Source organism: Octopus sinensis, linkage group LG4 (genome assembly GCF_006345805.1).
Source record: "Octopus sinensis linkage group LG4, ASM634580v1, whole genome shotgun sequence".
NCBI lineage: Eukaryota > Metazoa > Mollusca > Cephalopoda > Octopoda > Octopodidae > Octopus > Octopus sinensis.
The window spans coordinates 155984633-156011505 of record NC_043000.1 but is presented as its reverse complement, the minus strand read 5'-3'; the positions used below and the strand labels follow the sequence as shown (position 1 = coordinate 156011505).

At 39.5% G+C, this 26873-nt stretch overlaps 1 protein-coding gene across 3 annotated transcripts in view; it reads left to right on the top strand.

The window, feature by feature from the left end:
- Nucleotides 1-6873, top strand: part of LOC115210891 (transmembrane protein 243) — a 63825-nt gene extending 56952 nt beyond the window's left edge. For all 3 annotated transcript variants that reach the window (XM_036502599.1, XM_036502600.1, XM_029779663.2), the window contains exons 4-5: nucleotides 2522-2635; nucleotides 5576-6873. In XM_036502599.1, the coding sequence (XP_036358492.1) occupies nucleotides 2522-2635; nucleotides 5576-5722 (261 nt within the window). In that variant the 3' untranslated portion in view covers nucleotides 5723-6873. The remainder of the gene's footprint in view (nucleotides 1-2521; nucleotides 2636-5575) is intronic.
- Nucleotides 6874-26873: the final 20000 nt, after the last annotated feature.

Sequence of the window (26873 nt, the reverse complement as noted above, 5' to 3'; positions counted from 1 at the left end):
ATTAAATGCAAGTGATCCATCATCCATGCGGACACATTTCTCTCCTATGACATCACAATTCTTTCTCACACACTGTCTTGCAATACAAAGCACTTCAAGTCTTTTGTTCTCACAACACAGAACATTGACAAATTTTTTCTTATCTGCTTCCCTTCTGGCTAAATAAACCTGTCTCCTCGCTTCCCTTCTGGCAATCTGATACAATTCCCTGCTACCTCCATTCTCCCAGTCCTTCCATGCATGTTTCTTTTCCCTAATAGCCCTGTCAACTACATTTTTCCACCACCACATTACCTTAGGTCGAGAGGGGACTTTGCACCATCCACAGATCTTGTCAGTAGCCCTCAACAGATTGTCCTGTAGGAACCTCCAGTTGTCTTCCACATTATGTGATGCTATCCTCCTCTATTTTGTCAAAAGCTTCAAGTAATATGTCTCTATATCTCTGTCTATTCACAGAATCCTTAAGCTTCTAGGACCTTCTTTTCCATGCCAGTCATTTCTGGACATCCATTTAGCCCAGATCCTGAAGTCACTAACTACTAACTTATGTTGTGGGGGTGCCTTCTTAACTTGGGAAGGTTCTGGCATTTATAAGTTGCCATCTTTCCCATTTCCTGGTAAGGATATAGTTAATCTGAGTAGGGTGTCCACTAGACTGTAGATGAATTGGTGACTGACATGTTTTCTGAAGTTAGTATTATAAACCATAAGATCATTTGCATCACAGAACTCCAGCATTTTGGTTCCCTCCTCATTGTGGGAACCAACTCCATTTCCACCATGTACACTATGGAAGCCCCCTGCATGTTGTCCAACATGCCCACTGAAGTTGCCAGCTACAAAGAGAAAGTCCCTGTCATTCGTAGCTAGCAGATGGTGCCAGGCAGCAGAATAGAACACTCTGCAGAAGTAACAAACTTTAAATGTGGTCAGGTGGTTGGGTGTCACTTGTCTAATAAGACATGAGATTTCCACCCTCCTGAACATCATTAGCTCCACTGTTTCCAATGTCAGAGAGAAGTGGAAACATGAAGGGATGTGTACAATCCAAAAGCATTTGGTCTGACCTCTATATTAACCCCTAGAGACCATCCAGTGTTGAAGAGGGTCATACAGCATAATCATCTATCACCCCTCACTACAATCACACTGGAATTCCAAAATGCAGCAGGATCTACCCCAAGCACCATGACAGTTTGGTGCAAGGTATGGAAACTTGGTGTCCATGGAAGGCAGCTGCCTGTAAGCTACATATCACACGGACAAATGCCCAACACCGCCTTGCGTGGTGTAAAGAGCATCAAAACTGAACTATAGAACATTGGAAAACCGTTGTATGGAGTGATGAATCAAGAAATTCTGTGAAATTCTGCAGTGGTGGGGTCATGGTGTAGTCATGTTTTTCCTGGGCCCCATTTTTCCTTTATGTGGTACTATCACAACACAAGCTTGCACTTTAACCACTTTCATGTTGCCTACCCTCGAAGACCAGTTTGGGGATGACCATTATGTCTTTCAGCATTGACTGAGCACCCATCCATACTGAATGGGTTGTAGGGGAATGGCTTGACTCAATAACATCCCACTAATAGACTGGCCTGTGCAGAGTTCTGATTTAAATCCCATCAAACGTCCCTGGGAAGTTTTGGAATGCTGACTTTGCTCTCGACCACACTGACCCACATTGATAGCCTTGCTCATTTTGTGTTCTTAGGAGAATGGACTGCCATTCCCTAGGAAACCTTCTGCCAAGCAGTACAGCATGTTGTTTCCAAATTTCTGGCAGGGTGAATTGTGTCATGGTGCTGCTTTTCTCACAGACAGTGCCCAACTGACCCTACGATACTGTGTAGTTGACAAAATCTAAAACAAACAATGCACATGCATGAAATTAAAAGTATAAAGTGGTGACAATTCTCCCATCACATCCTGTATGTATTGGGTCAGAATATAAATAATGCTGTTTTTACAATTGCATGAACTAATATATGTATATCACATGACCGACCAGACCATCAGCTGTTGCTACACATCACTGGTCACAATGCATTTGCATTGTTTTAGCCTTCGAATGACGCCACCCCGCTGGCTAAGCGAGCAGGCCAACAGACGAAAGAGTGAGAGAAAGAGTACAGCAGGGATCACCACCCCCTGCCGGAGCATCGTGGAGCTTTTAGGTGTTTTCGCTCAATGAACACTCACAATGCTCGGTCTGGGAATCGAAACCGCAATCCTACGACCACGAGTCCACTACCCTAACCACTGGGCCATTGCACCTCCATATATGTATGTATGTATGTATATATATATATATATATATATAATATATATATATATATATATATATATATATATATATATATATATATATATATATATATATATATATATATATATTTACATTCACACATACACAAGTGAAGTTTGAAGATAGAAAAACAAAACATCCCTTCACAAGATTTGAACCATTCATCTATTTTTTTACCTGGTAATTATTTTCATTTTTTTTTTTTTACAGGAAACTCTCATTTGTGCATTTTTCTTTCCATGCTGGCCTCCAAATAACCATGATGGTGTCAATATATTCTTTGCCTTTATCATTATGATGGTCTGTGGATCCCATATAACACTTGTAAGTAAATAAACTGCTTCATGGAATTCCAAATTCTGTTCTCTTTCATTATCTTACTGAAGGTTTTATCCGTTTATTCATAGACTAGCCAAACAAATCTCTACTGACAATACCTTATAAGGCATGTGATTTGGAACCAAAGCTTTATTTTTTTTTTTTTATCATAATTAGGATTAAGTTACTCGAGTAGTGACTACATATTCCTGAGTTCAAGTCTTACCACAGGTCATTGTCTTTTGCTCTTGGTCAAGAAGAGATAACTCTGTTAACTGCAGTATGGTTGACAACAGCAATCACGGATCTTTTCGGTTTGAACGGCAGTTTTTTCTAGCAGTATCATATGAAATTGTCACCTATAATTATGACCCTAGTATCAATCTATTGCATTTTAATCTGTTTTAGGGTTAGGGTTAGGGGTAGGGGGAAGGGTATCTGTTTTTCTTCAGAAATTTAAATAAACCCAATCTGTTTCTTAAACTAGGGACATATTCATACGGCACAGAATGTTTTCACCTCAATAGACGTATTTGATTGGTTGAAATTGTAGAAATTGAAGAAAAAAACAACAAATATCTTAAAAGCTATAGAATTTTCTCAATAAAGCCAAGAGAAAATGATGTTTTATAAACACATTCTACCAGTATACGAAGTTTAAAATTTTTTAGTTACCTAGAAATTATGTTAAAAACTGCCATTCAAACCGTTAAGATCCGTAATCACTTTTGTTTTGTTACTTGTAGTAAGGATGACATCCAGCTGTAAGAGTAATTCCAAAATATAGATATAAAATAATTTAAAATCCATTTCATTCAGTGCAAGATGGAGAAATAAATGATATAACTCTAGTGGTTGGGGGAAATTTAAAGAAATATTTTCTTTGGCAATTTGGCAGTCATTAGAACATTACTCTTTTACTTGTTTCAGTCATTTGAGTGTGGCCATGTTGGAGCACTACCTTTAGTTGAATAAATCGACCCCAGAACTTATTCTTTGTAAGCCCAGTACTTATTCTATTGGTCTCTTTTGCTGAACCGCTAAGTTACGGGGACGTAAACACACCAGCATCGGTTGTGAAGCGATGTTGGCGGACAAACACATACACATATATATAGATATATACGATGGGCTTCTTTCAGTTTCTGCCTACCAAATGCACTCACAAGGCTTTGGTTGGCCCAAGGGTATAGTAGAAGACACTTGCCCAAGGTGCCAGGCAGTGGGACTGAACCCGGAACTATGTGGTTCGTAAAGAAGCTACTTACCACTCAGCCCCTCCTACATTGAATATTTATTCTGGCCCCTTGTATTCTGAATTGAAATCCAACTGAGGTCAGCTTCATCCTTAATATTTTTCAAGAGTTGATAAATAAAATATATTTCGTTACTACCCACAAGGGGCTAAACATAGAGGGGACAAACAAGGACAGACGAACGGATTAAGTTGATTATATTGACCCCAGTGCATAACTGGTACTTAATTTATTGACCCCGAAAGGATGAAAGGCAAAGTTGACCTTGGTGGAATTTGAACCCAGAACGTAATGGCAGACGAAATACGGCTACGCATTTCGCCCGGTGTGCTAGCGATTCTGCCAGCTCGCCGCCTTAGTTGATAAATAAAATACCAGCCTAAGATGGTGGACTAGTGGAATCATTAGGCCATCAAATGGGTTGCCTTGCAGGGTTTTTTCCATCTCTGTGGATCCTAGGTTCAAATGCCACTGTGGCCTATTAGGTAACTGACTTAATTTGCTGCCCAGTTTAATACTGCTACCTGATTGTTGGATATTTTAATTGGAGTCGACTCTGTTGTGGATTTTCAGAGTAGATCTTTGCTTTCACTTCTCCCTTGGCATGTGGCTTAGTGGTTAGGAGTGTTGGACTCATGATCATAAGATTGTGGTTTCAATTCCTGGACCAGGCAACACGTTGTGTTCTCGAGCAAAACACTTCATTTCACATTGCTCCAGTCCACTCAGTTGTAGAAATGAGTTCCACTAGTGGTTAGAGTGTTGGATTCATGATTGTAAGATTGCGGTTTCAATTCCTGGACTGGGCGACAGGTTGTGTTCTTGAGCAAAGCACTTCATTTCACATTTCTCCAGTCTACTCAGCTGGCAAAAATGAGTAATCCTGCATCAGATTGATGTCTCAACTAGGTAGGGAATATATATGCCTTGGAAACTGGGAAACTGACTCTTATGAGTCACCATGACTCAAGAAGGTAACTTTACCTTACTTTACCATCCCTCCCACCAATCTCAGAGACAAAGTTAAGTGTCAGAGGCTTTGTTCCTTTCTCCTGAATAAGCAATAAAGAATATGAGTGCAAGTCTTAATCTATCCCTTTATTTACCACCATCACTTGGACCTTTGGATGTCTTGAGAATAACTCTGTTGTGAGCATTCAAACCAGATCACTCTCTGAGGATAATTCAATAACTTGATTACCTGCTGTCATCATCATCATCATCATTGTTTAACGTCCGTTCTCCATGCTAGCATGGGTTGGACGGTTCGACCGGGGATCTGGGAAGCCAGAAGGCTGCACCAGGCTCCAGTCTGATCTGGCAGTGTTTCTACAGCTGGATGCCCTTCCTAACGCCAACCACTCCATGAGTGTAGTGGGTGCTTTTTACGTGCCACCTGCACAGGTGCCAGGCGAGGCTGGCAACGGCCACGATCGGATTGGTGCATTTTACGTGCCACCGGCACGGAAGCCAGTTGAGACGGTGGCTTCCGTGCCGGCGGCTCACAGTAAACTGGTGTAGTGGTGTATCCATGACCAGGTCACTTAACTCTCTATAAACTTTGATAGTGGGGAAAAATAATGAAGAACATTTTAATTCAAATATAAATATAAGCACACACATACACATGCCTGTTGTTCGTTCTTATTTTCACTTTCCAAAATCATATACTGTTAAATTTCCATTTCAGATAATCTGGTATAGAGAAGGCAATTTGGAACCTGTGTTTCGGAATATGATATACTTCAATACTTTCTCAATCATTCTTCTCTGTCTCTGTGGTAACCTCTACATTCAAGGAGTTGGTTTATCTCGAACATATAACTGTACCGTTTGATATGTAACACTATGGAACCACCTTGAATTTAGCTGTTCCAAGAAATTTTTAAAATTCATTGATGCCATCCATATTATCTTTGTACTCTCAAAAGACAGTTGTTTATTGATCCAGCCCTGAAATACTTATTTATTGATCAACAGAACCATGTATCAATGATAGATTCTTAGTAACAGCTATGGTACTTAGCTGGTTGGCACTTGAACAGTGTTGGTATAATCTGTCTATTTTGTTATTATTATTTAAGAAATTAAGAAGGTTGTGTTAACGCTAACAAAATAACTGAATTATTTATTTTATGGTTTCACTATTTTTGCGTTCAAATCCCACCAAACCCAACTTTGACTTTCATCGTTTGAGTCTTTGAGGAAATAGAAACCAACACTGGATTGGTATCAAGTCAGTTGATTCTATCCTGAATAAACCCTTACTTATGTTAATCAAAGAAATTGTTGCTTCCAGCTGTTCCTTGATTAGTCTGTAAATGTCATATTTTGCGTTCGATGGACAATTGTTTTTTTTTTTACTTTTTATGACATTATCATTCCACAAAAAGTTTGTGAGGTCAAAGAATGAAATTCTAGGAAATTATGAAGATGCGTGGAATACTGTTTCCAAATATTACAAACTGATACCAGAGAGAAACAAAATTTTTAAAAATAGTCAAATGCATTATTTTGAATACAAATTTAACTTATTTAGTTTTTTTCACATATCTAATATTTATTTTGTTAAAAATCAGAAACTTTGGTTCCTGGTGTTGTTTACAGTACTTTCCCATTTATTTTACATAGTAGCCACATATAGGGAGAAGATTCTCCTCTATGTGCAATCAATATGAAGAGATGAGCAATGTAGTTACTTAAGATAGAGAAAAGTCTGTGGATGACCTGAAGGAATGGTTAAACATAGTAAAACTGTTAAATTCTTCTGCCTGATTTAGGATATATTGCTTGTATAAAAAAAAAGAAGTATAGAAGTTTTAATAGCCTGACTCTAGACCAGGTTAATTAAATGTCCCGTTCTCACGTAAACTAGAAGTTCCAAACACAGTGTCCTTGGAATTAAAAAATTTACTATAAAGGAAAGTTATGATGTTGGTATTACATTTTTTGTTTTTGATATCCTGTCTAAGCCATTGACTATGACCAGAAGATAACAGACCTTTAATTGTAATAAACTGCAAGATAATCATAACTATTGATTTAAAAATCTTAATCTTGAGATAACTATTTAACTTTTTTAGAAGCTGTTAAAATAGTTCTCAGATGTAAAATAGTTGATTCTAAAGAAGAGACTCTAATCTTAAATAATTTTTAATTTTTTTTCAGTTATTGATTCTTTGGTGCATTTTACATGGAGTTCTGTTATGTAGCTTGTAATTAAAGAAAAGTTATTGAAATGAAAACAATATCTGTGATCATGATAAATCGAAATGGTTGATGAAATTAACCTTTGCATTCAAAAAAACATGTCTGTTGTAAAATTACAATAACAAATACAAACCAAACTCCCTTCCTATGAATTATACCTGAACACAAAATATTTGTACTGAAAATATCATCCCCACTGATGTCAAAATCCTCCCTCTTAATTCCCTATCCACATCTTGCAACATTTCCCCTAAAATGTCTCTCCTCAGTTCTCTCTTTCTAACCAATTCCACTCCATTAATCACTACTGCACACATTTACAAATTCTTCTCTATTTCTTCATGTCTTTAAACCCGATTTTCCCATTCAATACTATCTTCATAAGATAATCAACCCAATTAGTTATATCTCATCACTCTCTTTCTCACTTTTTCCTCCAAGGAAGAAAACTGCATCACAACCTCCAATTTAGTAAATATCTTTTGTTTACATATCTTACACCTCACCTTTTACCATAAACTTTCCTGGGGAATCTGTTCTTTTTAGGAAAATAAACTGCATCAAGAGAAGCAGATTGTCTTATGGAGCGAAGAAATATTGCACTTGTAAGTAATTAATAGTTAACTAAAATTCCTTGCCATAGAAGTACTTTTCTCCATTGGGGAGTATGTGTCTCCTTCAAACATAAACATTCTCTATCTATTAACTAACATCAACCATCAATACAAAACTTCTACTGTCAGACCATTATCACTGTATATCCCCCTCCATTTTTGCTGCTACTATAAGATGTAGCTTCATGGTTTAGAAGTTGATTTTGCCACTACATCATTTCAAGTTTTACCCCACTGCACTATACCATGGGTATAAGGCTTCTACTTTAGCCTGGGGCTCAACCAAATTTGAAAGCTTGTTGGCAGGTTTGATATTACTCATGGGTAACTGACTTAATCTATCATCTAGTTTAACATCACACCTGGTCCTTGGGTTTGATATTATTCATGGGTAACTGACTTAATCTATCATCTAGATTAACATCACACCTGGTCCTTGGGTGCCTTTCGCAGAATTCACTCAGTTACAAGCAATCAGACCAGGTTTTGGATCTGAGGATTGTTTTGGCCCTTCTTTCCACTAGTCAGCCCCATCCCTCTCTTCTTGAACAATCTGTCTCAAATAAATAAAATATTATCTGAACTTCAAAATTTTGCTGACTTTATTCTTGCTTACACTTGATACTATCTAATCCTATTCCTGTCTCATTGGTCTTTTTCCCCCTTTACTGATAGAGTGTTTATTCTATGTGAATAGTGCAGAAAATACAGCATGCACACCACCACTGCTGTTCTACAGACTTTTCCTTCTGCATTGTATACTTTTACACAATACAATGACTCCTTAACATTTCAAACCCATTAACTAAAAAAAATTTCTCTCCTGACCTATGCACTCTCTCATTTGTGTGAGCTATGAGCAATAACTTGCCTTTTCCCCAGTTAAAAATAAGTATAATAAAAATAACTGCTTCTTGAGCTTCTCAGAACAAACATCAGTAAAATTTTTCTGAATTATTACATATTTTTTACAGATAACAATACAACAATGCTAAAATCCAAAATAATGTATGAATATTGAATGTATAATATTCTTATAATGTGTATGTATGTGTAAAAATATATATATATATATATCATCATCATCATCATCATCATTTAGCGTCCGTTTTCCATGCTAGCATGGGTTGGACGGTTCTACTGGGGTCTGTGAAGCCAGAAGGCTTCATCAGGCCCAGTCAAATCTGGCAGTGTTTCTACGGCTGGATGCCCTTCCTAACGCCAACCACTCCGTGAGTGTAGTGGGTGCTTTTTACGTGCCACCCGCACTGGTGCCAGACAGAGCTGGCAAACGGCCACGAACGGATGGTGCTTTTTATGTGCCACCGGCACGAGGGCCAGGCGAGGCTGGCAACGGACACGAAACGGGGCGGTGCTGGCAACGGTCGCGAAACGGAAAGTTCTCTTACATGCCACCGGCACTGGTAACACATCTGCAATTTCCATTGATCGATTTCCATTGATCGATTTCGATTCTGATCCTCACTTGCCTCAATGGGTCTTCACAAGCAGAGTTTCGACATGCCACCGGCACTGGTAGCACATCCGCAATTTCCATTGATCGATTTCGATTCTGATCCTCACTTGCCTCAACACGTCTTCACAAGTAGAGTTTTGTGTCCCAAGAAGGGAAGGTATGCATACGTAGGCTGGCTCCATCCCATGTAGAAGGCCACGGGTTGTGGACTCACTTGTCCTGCCGGGTCTTCTCGCGCACAGCACACTTCCAGAGGTCTCGGTCTCTAGTCATTTCCTCAGTGAGACCTAAAGTTCGAAGGTCGTGCTTCACCACCTCGTCCCAGGTGTATGTATATATGTATGTATATATATGTATATGTGTATATTATACAGCATGGAAGACAGATGTTAAATGACAATGGTATAAATATATTTGTGAGTATATTATGTTTGTATAAACATGTACAAAGACAACATATCTTTTTAAATAAAGAATAAAGTTAAAATATATAAATAATCATTCCAATTTTTACTTGCTTATTTGAAAAAGAAGAATATGTCTTGATGTTTGAAAATATTTGTTTATTACTTCCATAACTACACAGGTCATTGGAAAATACATTGATGTTGATATCTCTTTCCCTACCCACCCCACTCCCACCCTTAATCAATCCCAAGATTTCTTTGCTCTCAAATATGTCTTGCAGTAATGACCTTTGATGTACCTGTACCTTAATCGGTTGTGGTTCTGAAACTTTGGATCTCATCACCCCTTTTGCCAAATGGAGTTTTGCAAATACCACTTTCCTAAAAAAAAAAACATAATTAAAAAGTACAAATTATTTTAATTAAATTAAAGTTAATTTTGTACAGTAGTTTATTATCCCCTACGTTAGATTTTTATGGAAATTATAAATGGCAGCAAAGACATATAATTGGACTTTTGTCGAATCATCAATCCGTGTTTCTTCCTCACTGATGCAATGTGTCATTCATGTTCTAATACTCAAAATGTGTTTAACCCTTTAGTATTCAGGTTACTCTGTCAAAAGTAATGCTTTTTTATTCACATTTTTTAAAAATTTATCATAGGCGCAGGAGTGGCTGTGTGGTAAGTAGCTTGTTTACCAACCACATGGTTCCGGGTTCAGTTCCACTGCATGGCACCTTGGGCAAGTGTCTTCTGCTATAGCCTCTGGCTGACCAAAGCCTTGTGAGTGGATTTGGTAGACGGAAACTTAAAGAAGCCCGTCGTATATATGTATATATATATATGCGTGTGTGTGTTTGTGTGTCTGTGTTTGTCCCCCTAGCATTGCTTGACAACCGATGCTGGTGTGTTTATGTCCCCGTTACCTAGCGGTTCGGCAAAAAGAGACCGATAGAATAAGTACTGGGCTTACAAAAGAATAAGTCCCGGAGTCGAGTTGCTTGATTAAAGGCGGTGCTCCAGCATGGCCGCAGTCAAATGACTGAAACAAGTAAAAGAGAGTAGAGTAAAAGAGTATACATCATCTTGTAGCTTTGAGATTTTGATGATGTGATTGTCTACTTTTAGAATGGCATTGTCGGGTTGGTGTGAGAGACCTGATCTGTCCAGTTTGAACATAAAACAAGAAGAATATTTGGGCCTGATACGGCCAGCTTGAACACGAAAGGGTTAAAATAGAAGTATTATATACCTGGTTTAGCCCTTTAGCATTTGAACTGACCATTATCCATCCCAAATTCTAATATTCTACCTGTTTTATGTTCAGACTGTCAAAATCTGACCTCTTACATCTACCTTACAATGTCATACTAAAGATATATAATCACATTATTGCATTGGCAAAGTTAGAAGATAATGAAGGGTTAATTCAAAACAGCACTATTAATCAGTATTAAATTTGGCATAGTAATCTGAATACTAAACTTTTACTTCTAAGGAATATCACGACTTCCTCACGTCCTCACCCCTTCATTGAGACCCCTTTCGGTCATGACTGACCGTGGGATTGCACCTAGAAAGTTACCCTCCCAGGCACAAGTCCGCGCAAGGTTGTTTATGGAAGACTAGCAGTTGCCCATGCATAGCATACCGGCTTCCCCTCTCAACGCCACCAGTGTTATCCAAGGGAAAGGCAAAGGGGCCGATACAGCTTGGCACCTGTGAAGTCGCAACTCATTTTTACAACTGAGTGAATTGGAGCAACGTGAAATAAAGTGTCTTGCTCAAGAACACAACATGCAGCCCGGTCCGGGATTCAAACTCACAACCTCACGATCGTAAGCTCGATGCTCTAACCACTGAGCCATGCGCCTTCACCCCTTCATAGCACCATCATAACACTTGCCACTTTTCTGTGAGTTCACCATGTTTCCAAGGAGGCATTAGTGCCCAAGTTGAGAACTGTTGTTTAAGTGAGTGTTTAGATTTTTTTTGTTTATCTTCAAGAATATAACCCATTGTCTTTTGTCTCTTTTTACTTTTGATATCTTGCTTGTTTCAGTGATCAGACTGCAGCCCTATTGGGGCACTGCCTTGAAAAATCATCATCATCATCATTGTTCGACCGTGGTCGAGACAATGGAATTTACCATGCTACGCCAGACTTCACGGTCCATCATGGCATTACGGAGGTCCTGTTGCTGGATGCCTGTATCCCTGGAGATTACATCAGGGTAGGAGAGTGTGCGCCCTCTGGTATTGAAAAATCTTAGTCAGCCAAATCGATCCCAGTACTTATTTTTTGTAGCCTGGTACTTATTCTATTGGTCTCTTTTGCCAAACCACTAAGTTACTGGAACATAAATATGCCAGCATCAGTTGTCAAGTGGTTTTGGGGGACAAACACAGACACAAAGACACTCACACATAAATATATACATATACTAGCAGAGATACCTGGCATTGCTCGGGATTAAAATGACAGATTTTTTAAATTCTTTTACTTGTTTCAGTCAGTTGACTGTGGCCATGCTGGAGCACTGCCTTTAGTTGAACAGAAAGAAAGAAAGAAAGAAGGTAGAATGGAAGGAAAGAAAAAAGGGAGTGGGATGGAGACAAAAAAAAGAAAGCAGATGGGAGAAAGAATGAAAGAAAAAGGGGGAGAAGGAAATAAAGAAAGAGGAAGGGTGGGAGAAAGAAAAGGGGGAGCAAGAAAGAAAGAAGGAAAAGGTGTAAGAAAGAAAGGAGGGAGAGAGAAAGAAAGAACAGGGAGGGAAAGAGAAAGAACAAAAGAAGGAAAGAAAGAAGACATTAATAAAGAGAAACTGTTACAGATGGTGAGAATATATGTAAAGAGAAACATTGAGAAAAGGGAGAGAATTGGTTGAAACTGCAGATTTTAGAGAAAAACCCGTGTAAAACACATTTTCCCCCTGTTTCTCGCTTTACATGAGAGCTCAGGGCAAAAAATTATAGTGCATGACCATCCTTGGCACATAAGTAATATGTGTGTAATGTTTGGTGAAAATCAGTTGAAAACTGTCGAAATGCATACGTATTACACACACAGACATCTTTTGTTTTTATATATATATATTTCTTTACTACCCACAAGGGGCTAAACATAGAGGGGACAAACAAGGACAGACAAAGGGATTAAGTCAATTACATCGACCCCAGTGCGTAACTGGTACTTTATTTATCGACCCCAAAAGGATGAAAGGCAAAGTCAACCTCGGCGGAATTTGAACTCGGATCGTAACGACAGATGAGATATGGCTGTGCATTTCGCCCGGCGTGCTAACGTTTCTGCCAGCTCGCCCTTGTTTTTATATATATAGATATACGATGGGTTTCTTTCAGTTTCCGTCTACCAAATCCCACTCATAAGGCTTTGGTCAGCTTCAGGCTATGGTAGAAGACATTTGCCTAATCTACCATGCTATAGGTTACTGCACCAGTTACCCTTACTAACTCATAAATAATAAAGAAAATCCTGCATTAACCCTTTTTCATTCAGATTACTCTTTCATATGCATCATCTTGTAGGTTTGAGATTTTGATGATGTGATTGTTTTTAGAATGACATTGTAGGGTAGGTGTGAGAGGCTGGATCTGGCTGGTTTGAACATAAAACAGTGAGAATATTTGGGCTAGATATGGCTGATTTAAATGCTAAAGAGTTAAACACTACCCAGTCCTTCCTGACAAGAAAGGAACACTAATTTTTGTCTCCTGTTCCTTATTTTTCCAGTAGACATCATCTTAAGTATGTTCAAAATGAATATCAGTCAGAGAGAGAGACGGAGAAATCTTGGTCATTGCTTCTACTTCTCTGACTGAAAATATGATGAGGTTTTCTTGTTTCTTAGTCTAAAAAGGAAGAACAGTGTTCATAGCATTTCTTGATTATTCTAGGCAGGTATATATTGGAATAACTAGAATATAATTTTTCTGATAGTGCCTTAATGGAATTATTAATGGTTAGACAATGAAGAGGACAACAGATGGTATTAGCACTCCAGAGAAAATGCAGTACCGATTAAGGACTGGGTAAAGCATTCGTTATGAGTTCTGGCAGGAGTAGGGGATAAGGTGGTGACACGTAAAAGGCACCATTCGAGCATGATCGTTACCAGCATCACCTTACTGGCACCTGTGCCGGTGGCATGTGTAAAAAGATTCGAGTGAGGTCGTTGCCAGTACTGCCTGACTGGCACGTAAAAGCACCCACTACACTCTCGGAGTGGTTGGCGTTAGGAAAGGCATCCAGCTGTAGAAACTCTGCCAGATCAAGATTGGAGCCTGGTGCAGCCATCTGGTTTGCCAGCCCTCAGTCAAATCGTCCAACCCATGCTAGCATGGAAAGTGGACGTTAAACGATGATGATGAGAAACAGTAGAAAAGGTAAAGGTATCAAGTAGGTTTATGAGAAGTATTTTAGGTTCAGTAATTTTAGAAGTCAATATAAGAAACTATCCAAGATTAAGAAGGTACAGCTTGGTTATGTGTGTAAGGCCTGCCTATTAGAGAGATTCCTTTTTCTATTTTATTTGCAATCTAGAACATTATCATGTTGAGTTTGACTGTGGCAGACCCCATTTTAACTCATGTAACATGATATTTATTCACAGTTGTTACCCATTTAATGTTTGCTTTCCTTATGAATTTCAAATTTGAAACCAATTATGTCATTATAAAAAAAAAAAAATGATTTCTAAATCAGAAGAATCAATAACATGAAATGGATGAATAATAAATGTTGCTCTGGATAAGAGTTAGGTCAGTCAAATAAACTTCCTTGGAGGGAAATGTCATACTTAACTCTGCATGATATCGATATGCTATGCTGCTAACAACAGTAAATTGTACCACCTACATAATCTACTTTGACTTAGGTGGACTTGACTTATCACAGCTGTCTTGGCTGTGAATACAAAGTAACACTAGTGACTGGGAAAAAACTGCAATACACTGAGTTTGTTGCTCAGTATTATATCAATGACAGAACCATCTGTGACTTTCCCTAGACTATAAACATTCAACAGTCATAACTAGGAAATCTAAAATTAAGCTACTGACATCATGGACAGTCTTAACTAAACAATAATTCATTATTTTGTCATGACTATCATAAAATATATGTTTCTCGTGAAATGAAATTCCAAATTTACTGTGGTTCTTGATCAAAACTTATTTACTGTGCTTCACAACTTCTCACTTCTCTCTCAAAATATTGGGCCTTCATGACTTGCCAAAAGAAATCAATTAGAAAATAGCTATCTTTAAAACAAATGACTGTATCTATAAGACGATGTATATCACCGTGATCACCGTGACTGACCAGGCTATCAGATGTTGCTACACATCGCTGGTCACAATGCACTTCGCATTATTTTAGCCTTCAAATGACGCCACCCCACTGGCTAAGTGAGCAGGCCAACTGAAGAAAGAGTGAGAGAAAGTTGTGGTGAAAGAGTACAGCAGGGATCGCCACCAACCCCTGCCGGAGCCTCATGGAGCTTTAGGTGTTTTCGCTCAATAAACACTCACAACGCCCGGTCTGGGAATCGAAACCGCGATCCTACAACCGCGAGTCCGCTGCCCTAACCACTGGGCCATTGCGCCTCCATAAGACAATGTATATAATTGCTGTTTATTTTTGTTGATATAATTAAGCTTCGAAAGTTATCTGTAGAAGCTCTGTTACAATTATTCAAAAATTGCTTTAAAAATTCCTTGTAAATATATACTCTTTGATTTCATGTCTGTTTGCTTATATCCTACACTCTTATGCGGATAATACAACTTACATTCCTCCTAAGCCTTCTGCCTCTAAGCACCATCATTACATGCTAGTCACTATTCCAAACTTCACTGATTCTTGAACAGCATTTAAAGAGACTATGACACCATAACCTCTTTCAACAAACAGAAGACACAGTTCTTGCACATAGCAAGGAAACAATGCTACAGCATTTCCCTCTTTCTACTACTCCATCCTCTCCAGTATTTAGCGACACAGTTAGCGCCTTCAAACTCACACCAAATCTAATATTTCACAATACCTGTTGATGTCTCATAGTAACAACACATCTATAACACTATAACTACATTCCAAAGGTTAAACTTCCACTTCAAGTCCAGAAAACACTTGCCATGGGTCAATCACTGACCCTCTATAAATCTTAAGAATGGTCAACATTAGAGTATTTCCCATGTATTTAACCACCAAACACAACTACTACTTTACAAGTACACCAATCTTTTCTATTTCTTCCATAACTAATATAACAGATTCTGTTCCCCTGAGCTTGTAAAGCGCATATCACTTCCATCCAGAGGCATTTGATGTGCCCACTTTCCTTGTCATTTTCCCATTATACCCCACACAATGTCTCTTTTTTGTTGTCTTTCTACATTTTGCTATATCAGCTGAGGCCTTCCTACAATTCTTTTGCCATCATGAAATTTCCATTCCACCACATCTTTCGGTATTGTTTCCTCACTCTTCTCAATACATGACTAAGTCACCTTAATGTTCTTGTTCTCAGCATTACCACTTGCTTCTTGTGTCTTGTTCTATTTCTACATCTGTAATTTGATCCCTGTATGTTACATGTAGGATACAGAGAAGACACCTTTGGCTTTTAAATTGTCACCAGTTTACTTTTATACAGACGCTTTTTAGTTTCCAAATACTATAAAATCTCATGCTATCTCAGGTTTTACAATTCTAGTCTTACTTCCCCACCACTGTTATCATCTGCACATATGGTACTGTCCAAGTTGATAAAGCAGGGTACAATTTCTAAGATTCCGCTATTTACTGCAACTTTTAAACCATCTTCACACTGAACATTTTGTTGCATTAAAACCAAAGCTAACTTTTCTATTGTGATTGTTTTCAGAATTCGTACAAGCACACAAACTTTCTTAATGTTTTCCCAACGACACAATATCTATTTCTTTATTACCCACAAGGAGCTAAACACAGAGGGGACAAACAAGGACAAACAAATGGATTAAGTTGATTATATCGACCCCAGTGCGTAACTGGTACTTATTTAATCGACCCCGAAAGGATGAAAGGCAAAGTCGACCTCGGCGGAATTTGAACTCAGAACGTAGCGGCAGACGAAATACCGGTGAGCATTTCGCCCGGCGTGCTAACGATTCTGCCAGCTCACTGCCTTCCCAACAACGCAATATCAACAACGGATTACTAACAAAATGACATCTTGTCATTTCTCATGTGAGTCTGTTTCCTTCTAGATCTTAGTCCAAAATGGCACAAAAATTTATGACTACTTAGTCCAAAATCTGTAACAAGAATGAAGACAAATGGAGACAGAATATAGCCTTGTTTAGCAACAAAAACACATGTACACAACAAATACAACTTTTATATAATGTCTTTATGTTTGCCAACTTTTTAGGATTTCGGTAACTTGTGACAACTCCGCCACAGGTCAAAAGTCAGCAAAATAAATGGCTGCTGTTGTTTTGTATTTGATGATGTTTTCAGTTATGCATCACAATGCATACCCATCATGACTACCCGTCTGATAGTGGTACACCAGGCACATGCATCACAACCATATGTGCGTGACATGGTGATCCCATATCAAAATAAACAGTGCATGACCTTGCAGGTGGGGCCCAATAAAAATTTTTCTTCAGGTCGAGTAGCTCATCCCATTCAGAAGGTCGCTAAATAAAGGATCTTGAACGAAACACCCCTGTTTCCAGAGATGAATTATTCAAACTCCAAAGAATTCCTCACAACACATGGCTGTGAGGCTCCCCCACTACTTCTGCTTGTGATCAGAGATGCACATATCATCAGCCATCAAGGGACATGTTCAACTGGTTAAGGTCAAACAATTGACGAGCAAATTTGTGGTATTGAGCAGAATATTTACTGTAGCCCATCTTTCATACCAAGACAAAACAATGTACATGATAACACTTCCAATCAGTTAAGATCAAAAGCCATGGGAGCCCCTGCCTGGTACTGCATCAGGGCATATTGAGCAGAATATTTACTGTAGCCCATCTTTCATATCAAGACAAAACAATGTACATGATAACACTTCCAATCAGTTAAGATCAGATACCATGAGTGCCAGTGCCTGGTATTGCATCAGGGCATTTTTTATCATTATTATTACTGTTGTTATTATTATTATTATTATTAGTAGTAGTAGTAGTAGTAGTAGTAGTAGTAGTAGTAGTAGTAGTAGTAGTGGTGGTGGTATTACCTCCACCTTAGTGGAAGCGAAGATATTGTTTTCAGTCGTGTTTGTTTGTCTGTTCGTGGACAAGATATCTCAAGAACCGCTGGATGGATTCAAATGAAACTTTCAGGGCATTGGGACTGGCACGAACTGATTAGATTTCGGGATGGATCTGGTACCGGACAAAGATTCTGGATTGCTTTACCGGTTTTTTAAACTTAATTTTTGAGAGTGGTCTGGTTCATTTTCAGTATTCTCGTTTGTGAGAGCAGACGAGTTTATTTCAGATATTCTCATTTTAAAAATCATCGACTAATTGTCCAGAGGACGTTGGTGTTGCCTTGTTATTACCTCCGCCAAGGAAGGAGGTTGTGTTCATCGGCGTTGGTTTGTCCGTCTGTGTGCAAAATAACTCAAAAAGTTGTGAACAGTAATGACACAAGGAACAGATGATGAAATTTTGGTAGTGATTCGGGAATTTTTATGGATTCTTGAAGGATTTTTCATTTGTTATATTTACTTTACGTGAAGTATTACAATGCTACATTCTTTGATTATCTCCCTTGAAAACACGTTCATCGTTTGCACGTAACCTAGGGTGGCGTTGCTGTTTCCAAAGTTTATTTTCATTCCTCTATTAATAATTTTACTCACGTATCTGTCTTAAAATAAGCTTGTCTGCGCTCTCTGAGTGCTTTTCTAGTTATTATCATTATCATTATTTTAAAAGGATTGACGTAACTCTTCACAAAGGTTAATAGACAAGACGAAGAGTGCGACCTTGGGCAAGTGTCTTCTACTATAGCCTCGGGCCGACCAAAGCCTTGTGAGTGGATTTGGTAGACGGAAACTGAAAGAAGCCCGTCGTATATATGTATATATATGTGTATGTGTTTGTTTCCCAACATCGCTTCACAACCGATGCTGGTGTGTTTACATCCCCGTAACTTATCGGTTCGGCAAAAGAGACCGATAGAATAAGTACTGGGCTTACAAAGAATAAGTCCCGGGATCGAGTTGCTCGACTAAAGGCGGTGCTCCAGCATGGCCACAGTTAAATGACTGAAACAAGTAAAAGAGTAAAAGAGATATTTTATTGAGTGAACAATATTTCGACACTGTGTGTCTTTTATAAGTTCAAAATATGAAATGAAATTAAATTCAAAGATAGGAAACGCTGAAACATTCAAAATTAAACCGGAATAACTACGTTTCTTTCCAAGTAAAACAATGTCATCAGTCTTTGGGCTTATACAAAAGGTAGCGAAAGGAAGGAAAGAAAGAAAAGAATTGGAGAAAAATATTATTCAGTCAAAAAGTTTAGTATAAACATGGTGGAATTCACCTGCCATTTTATTAATTCCTCCAGGCTTAGATGTCAACAGCTCACAAATATATCTGTCCACATGGGTTTTGAGGACTGAAAGTGCAATGGAATGAGGGTGTTTTTTGAGAAGGCACACCTTCAGGTCCTCCTCAAATTTACACCCGTTTGATGTGAAATGTTCCGCAAGTTCCGTGGAACCATTGTTATTGTGCCTGACATCGTTCCTGTATCTGTTAAATCTTTTTTGCAATCGTTCTGAATAATTTTTTCTCCAAATCTTTTCTTTCTTTACGTTTTTTTTCTTTCTTTCCTTCTTTCTGTTACCTTTTGTGTAAGACTAAAGACTTGTAAGAATTAACACTTCCTTCTCTAAGCCTAGATTCGAAACCGAATCCAAGAATTCTCGGTCGTCCAAACCACGACGATCAACAGGCGCGAAAAAAGGTTTTCTTTGTCCTGTCAAAAATTGATTGATCATCTCCCTTTGACCTGCGACCTCATCATGTCAGGCGAAGTTCAACTGGACAAGCCCTGACCTATTTAGGTACGAACTCTGCTGCAGTATGTCTGTCTTTCTAGCTGCCACAAATATTATAAAACCAGGTGAAACAAGAGAGACAGGCAGACAGACGAGATAGATCTATCTACGACCCAAGTTATTGGCAGACGACAGAGACAGAGAGAAATGTTCGAAGTGCCGATAGACTACTGTTTCGAATGAAACACGCACACACACAAACATATTCATTCCTAATATGTACTCTGTATTTCTAGCAACTCGTAGCAGTTGCCTACATTTGTATGTAGTGTACCTATAACTAATCAAACGCTGTAAATAAATTCCTTTCAATCATGAATCGGTTTACGTATTTGTTTACATACACACTTAACCACTACAGACTGATGATGTCGTTTTACTTGGAAAGAAACGTAGTTATTCCGGTTTAATTTTGAATGTTTGAGCGTTTCCTATCTTTGAATTTAATTTCAATTTAATTCCATTTCATATTTTGAACTTGTAAAAGACATACGGACTGTCAAAATATTGTTCAACCAATAAAATATCTAATGCATTCGCATCACGCTCTTCGTCTTGTCTTATTATTATTATTATTATTATTATTATTATTATTGAGTGAGAGAGCAGTTCATGCCATCAAAGTGACACTGGGGTAAAATATACGAAGCCCAGTATACCCATCATGACTACCCGTCTGATAAGGGTACACCAGGCACATGCATCACAACCATATGTGCGCGACATGGTGATCTCATATCAAGATAAACAGCACATGACCTTGCAGGTGGGGCCCAGTTAGAATTTTCTTCTGGTCGAGTAACCCATCCTGCTCAAAGGTCCCTGAATAAGGATTGTTTAAGGATGTTGAATGAAACACCCATGTTTCCAGAGGTGAGTTATTCAAACCCCAAAGAATCCCTCTCAACACACGGCTATGATGCTCCTCCACTACTTCTGCTCGTGATCAGAGATGCACATATCGTCAGCCACTAAGGGACATGCTCAACTGGTTAAGGTCAAACAAGTGACAAGCGAATCTGTGGTATTGAGCAGAATATTAGCTGTAGCCCATCTTTTATACCAAGACAAAACAATGTACATGATAACACTTCCAATCAGTTAAGATCAGAAGCCATGAGAGCCACTGTCTGGTACTGCATCAGGGCATTTATTATTATTATATTATTATTATTGAGTGAGAGAGCAGTTCATGCCATCAAAGTGACACTGGGGTAAAATATACGAAGCCCAGTATACCCATCATGACTACCCGTCTGATAAGGGTACACCAGGCACATGCATCACAACCATATGTGCGCGACATGGTGATCTCATATCAAGATAAACAGCACATGACCTTGCAGGTGGGGCCCAGTTAGAATTTTCTTCTGGTCGAGTAACCCATCCTGCTCAAAAGGTCCCTGAATAAGGATTGTTTAAGGATGTTGAATGAAACACCCATGTTTCCAGAGGTGAGTTATTCAAACCCCAAAGAATCCCTCTCAACACACGGCTATGATGCTCCTCCACTACTTCTGCTCGTGATCAGAGATGCACATATCGTCAGCCACTAAGGGACATGCTCAACTGGTTAAGGTCAAACAAGTGACAAGCGAATCTGTGGTATTGAGCAGAATATTAGCTGTAGCCCATCTTTTATACCAAGACAAAACAATGTACATGATAACACTTCCAATCAGTTAAGATCAGAAGCCATGAGAGCCACTGTCTGGTACTGCATCAGGGCATTTATTATTATTATTATTATTATTATTATTATTATTAACGACGACATGATGTGCAGAATGTATGCATGTTTGAAATTAAAAAGTGCAGAAAAAGTTGAATGCTTTTAAAGAAAAATATTAATTCCAAAACTGGATAGCGAAAACCATTTTGAAGCAAAAGAACAATGTATTAGGCGTGCATAATGGTGGGTTGAAAACTGGCAAAGAAAAGACACCGTGTTAAATATGCATAGAAATCGAATGTAGACCTAGAATGAAGTGTCATGCAGTAAGGAATCTGCAGATAACTGAACAATTGCTGGCGAGTTTTAAAACGTTCTACAATAATTGACAATGAAATTGCAGGACAAAGACGTTGTCAACATGAGTAAAATGTGCAGGAAAATGTGTACGAAAAGTAACGTACACGGGATGGAAGAAAAAAAGGCGGTGAGCTGGCAGAAACGTTAGCACACCTGGCGAAATGCGTAGCCGTATTTCGTCTGTCGTTACGTTCTGAGTTCAAATTCCGCCGAGGTCGACTTTGCCTTTCATCCTTTCGGGGTCGATAAATTAAGTACCAGTTATGCACTGGGGTCGATGTAATCGACTTAATCCGTTTCTCTGTCCTTGTTTGTCCCCTCTGTGTTTAGCCCCTTGTGGGTAATAAAGAAATAAGAAACGTTAGCACACCTGGCTAAATGCGTAGCTGTATTTCGTCTGCCGTTACGTTCTGAGTTCAAATTCCGCCGAGGTCGACTTTGCCTTTCATCCTTTCGGGGTCGATAAATAAAGTACCAGTTACGCACTGGGGTCGATATAATCGACTTAATCCGTTTGTCTGTCCTTGTTTGTCCCCTCTGTGTTTAGCCCCTTGTGGGTAGTAAAGAAATAGGGATGGAGGAAAAAGTATGTGTGTACGTAAATTAGACCTAAATTTTAAAACGCAGCCTGGGAACAAAGTAAAAAGGCATGGAATTAAAATACAAAACACAAAAGTAAATGCAACTGAAAATGGAGACAAGTAAAATGAATTGTCTGTAATCAGAGAGTTTCAAGAATGACAATTGTTGCTGAAATGCTAAGCATATACAAAGAGAAAAAAGATACCATGTACAATTCTCTTCTATATAATTTTTGTTTAACATTAAGAAAAAAAAAGAATATGTATAAAACTAGCAGTATCGCTTGGCGTTACTCGGGTTTGTAAGGGAAATAACTATATAAGCATTTTTAGAGAGTTACTTCCCTTATATAACCCGAGCAAAAATCATTAAAAATGATGGTAAATTTTTTTTTAAATCGTAGACTCATCGTAGATGCGCGCTAATACCCAGAAGGGCTCGATATGAATCACGACTATAAGATACCCGCTTTTGGTTAAACTGCACCGCAAAATGTGGGAGTAGTTAGGAATCTAAATCGGAGGAGACAGAGTCTCACACACACAACTTCAATTTTATATATAAAGATATTAGTGCATATCTGGTTGGCCAATGTACTCTCTGACGGCTTCTGATACTAATGTCTTTCATAGAGATGGAAGTTTTATGAGAAAATATGCAGTATTCGTCTTTTGGTTATGTAGGGGTTGTGCATGGCGGAGAGAGTTGAGCTGGTAATGAGTTCGCAAAAGCTTCCTAAAGCCTATCAATGATGACCGTCATTTGTTTTCCTTGAATGTCAAGTCAGTCTCCATGTTAGCGGTCTGATCGCCAATTTGTGGATGTGCGGTGATAAACCAATCTGCTATGTTGAATGTTAACAGTTTGCGATCAGGTTGTGATAATGGATTTGTGACTGAGCGTTGTTAGGGGAACCAACTGTTGTGTTAATGTCTACGCCACAGTTACCAATTTGTGGTATGGTTGAGCGGCTCACTTTCGCTGTTGGGGTCACCAGTTTGTTGTAGTGGTTAGCTAAGAGCTGGGTTATTTCATTTGGCTGTGTGCTACTCCCAATAAAACCAATCACAATATTTAGATTTCATTTACATGCTTATTTGCAGGCTGATGTTACAATTGTTACTTTACAAAAAGCTACCGTTCTGAATGCAAGTAGCTAATGCGTGAGAGCGCATGCTTGGCGAAGGTGGAAATCGTATGTGTTCGTGCTTAACGAGAGGTGGTCTTTTAATGGGGTGAAAAAGGTGCATGCGGCAAAGGCCATGGTAATATTATAATCTATTTCTTTACTACCCACAAGGGGCTAAACACAGAGGGGACAAACAAGGACAAACATACGGATTAAGGCGATTATATCGATCCCAGTGCGTAACTGGTACTTAATTAATCGACCCCGAAAGGATGAAAGGCAAAGTCGACCTCGGCGGAATTTGAACTCAGAACGTAGCGGCAGACGAAATACTGCTAAGCATTTCGCCCGGCGTGCTAACGTTTCTGCCAGCTCTGATTTATAATCTGATTTCAAACGAGTCATGATAAAGAGCATAAAGAAAATACGAAGACACAAGTTACAAAGTTGACTGCCACAAAAGAAGACACAACAAACTGGTACACATGAATAATTCTGTTAATAAAAATATATAAGTTCCTCATGCAGCTTTAACATGAAGCGAGGGACAAAATACAAAGCATGGTGACAAAAGTCTCTGTTGACAATTCTCTCCTCGCTCGAAATGCATAGTGGGGTAAAACTTGCTCTATATCGAAGATCCGAAGTTCATCGTGTAACCCACCTCACTGAAGATATTGCAGGAAGACTACCCTGGTATAGCTGATGGTGGCGCGCCTGCCTAATCTATTACGTGATGGGGTGGACAGCCCGCGTAAAGCTAGAACTGGACCATCATGTGATGAGCCAAACTGGGTACCTAAAGGTAACGATCCAAACTAAGAACAGCCTTCTGTCACGAGGTCAGAGCAGCATAGCTACTGACTAACGAAGAAAACTTCTATGAATCCTCTGACTTGTATTGTACCGCTCATCTCGATTTATAACTATGATTGGTGCAAAACTACATGGGATTTTCCATTGGTCTTGACATCACACAAATGCACAAAATCAACGATTGGCTGAAATATGGATCATATCACCTGGTAAGAACAGTCACCACCAATTATGGAAACTTGATATGCTGTGGCCTTCGCTCTTTACTGAAGTGACTGGTTTCGAATGTCGGGTATTGCCACCGAGTAATATAATACTCTCTGGTTATATAAGGTTTCTATTTCTTACAATATTAAAGCAGTATCACTTGACGGCATGTACAGCGAGATGAATCACGTCGTTTGTAAGATGAATAGTTTTGCCAGGAGTATAACCACTGTCAACCCGTTACCTTGTAGGAAAATAACTTAATTACTCGAACAGCTGTTTGGAAATTCTTCACGATCAAAAATTATGTCCACTCAGTATGTGTGATGAGTTTATAATGGAATAGATATTTTATCTATCGGCGCCATCATATGCCTTCTGTAAGCAGAACTCAAGCAAGGCTATCATAACAGTGTCATAGGTCACCGGATAAAGCAGTCAATATATAGATTACTAACGAAGATGGGTAAATGAGGAAAAGTGAAAATGGATATACGACATGAGATGAAAATGAACAGGTAAGCGACGATTTATTATAAAATACAATGATTGCAAGACATGAAATAAAATAACATAACAGGTTACAACTAAGATGTGTGAGAGACTTTGCGGTTAGGCTGGACTGTTGATCTTGCAGACATAATTGACGTGGAAGCACTCCGTCGGTTACGACGACGAGGGTTCCGGTTGAACCGAATCAACGGAACAGCCTGCTCGTGAAATTAACGTGTAAGTGGCTGAGCACTCCACAGACACGTGTACCCTTAACGTAGTTCTCGGGGATATTCAGCGTGACACAGAGAATGACAAGGCCGGCCCTTTGAAATACAGGTACAACAGAAACAGGAAGTAAGATTAAGAGAAAGTTGTGGTGAAAGAGTACAGCAGGGATCACCACCATCCCCTGCCGGAGCCTCGTGGAGCTTTAGGTATTTTCGCTCAATAAACACTCACAACGCCCGGTCTGGGAATCGAAACCGCGATCCTACGACCGCGAGTCCGCTGCCCTAACCACTGGGCCATTGCGCCTCCACCATAATTGACGTACTGTTTGATGGTGTGTAGAGGCAGCCGTTGGTTTGTTGGTTGCGTGATGTTCATACAGCAACGATGTACGCAGGTGTCTGATAGAGGTGAAAGCGGAGACTGGCTAGTGTCAGATACATTGCTGCCGGAGACGAGTTGCGTGTGGTCAGTGGCGTGTGCCAAAGGTTTTCTTTATTTCCTATAACAGGATACATGGAGAGGACAAACAAGGACAGACAAAGTACACATAAAGGTCAGATGCACTCGTTACATTAAATAAAGTCGAATGGGCTTATATGTGCGGCGAATGATATGAAATTAAAAATATAGATGATAATTACGATTGTTTTTTTTTTTTCCAGGTTAGTGAACTAACCCACCGGTTGATTTCCTCTTGGTGATCCCTTTATGCCAGGACCGACCGTGCAAGCACGGCTCCTTGCATTCTCAACTTTCTTACTACTTCCGTCCATCTTTTTCCAAATACTCTTTGCGGTAGGCTCCTCCTCTCCAGACGGACTCTGCTGGACAGACGGGCGGCGAAATAATTCCCCAGCCCACGTCCGGAGATGAATTGGCCTGTCGCAATCCCTTTCGCTCGCGTCTTCCATACCACATCTTTCAGTATGGTTACTACGCAGACAAAAACTACCTTCTTTTCTTTGGTGAAAGAGGAAGGTGGTACAATCTTTATCATGGACTCAGACGAGAGCCGTACTCTTTCTGCATCCGACATCAGCTGTTCGGCAAAGGTCATCAACTCCTTCAACTCCTCACAGTATACGAAGGCGTGCGTAACCGTATCACTGGCACGCCTGCACCTCGAACACGTGGGGGAGATGTCAGTACCATGCCTTGACAACCTTTCTCGAACCGGTAAAGCCGATCGGTAGCACAACCAGGTCAAAGATTTCTGGTAGCTATCCAGAGATTTCGACCCGAAAGTTCTCCCGAACAGGTCGGCTAGCTGCCTCTTATCGAAACCTAGAGTCTCCCCCAGGACATCGTCGGACTTAAGCTCTACCAACCCGCTATAAAAATCCGCTGTGGTAATTCTGCTGTCAGCATTGCTCACTCGAGAGAGGAGGGAAAGTGCTTGTCTGCACTCCTCTCGCCATTCCCCAAACTTGGGTCTCCGCGTGATCCATGCACCTAAGTCCACAAGGCACTTTACCTTTGGGAAGAACTGCTCGGCATGCGATGACCACACCAGCTCACCATCCAGGTGGCACCGGCGATGTCTCAGCCCCAGCGCGTACTTGCGCATCATTAGCCAGGGCTTCCCCAGCCCACCCTTTAATGGTTTCTGGCAACAGATGGAGCGCCTCACAAGTGGAGTTTTACCTCCCCACAAAATGTGGGAAAGGATCCGCTCCAAC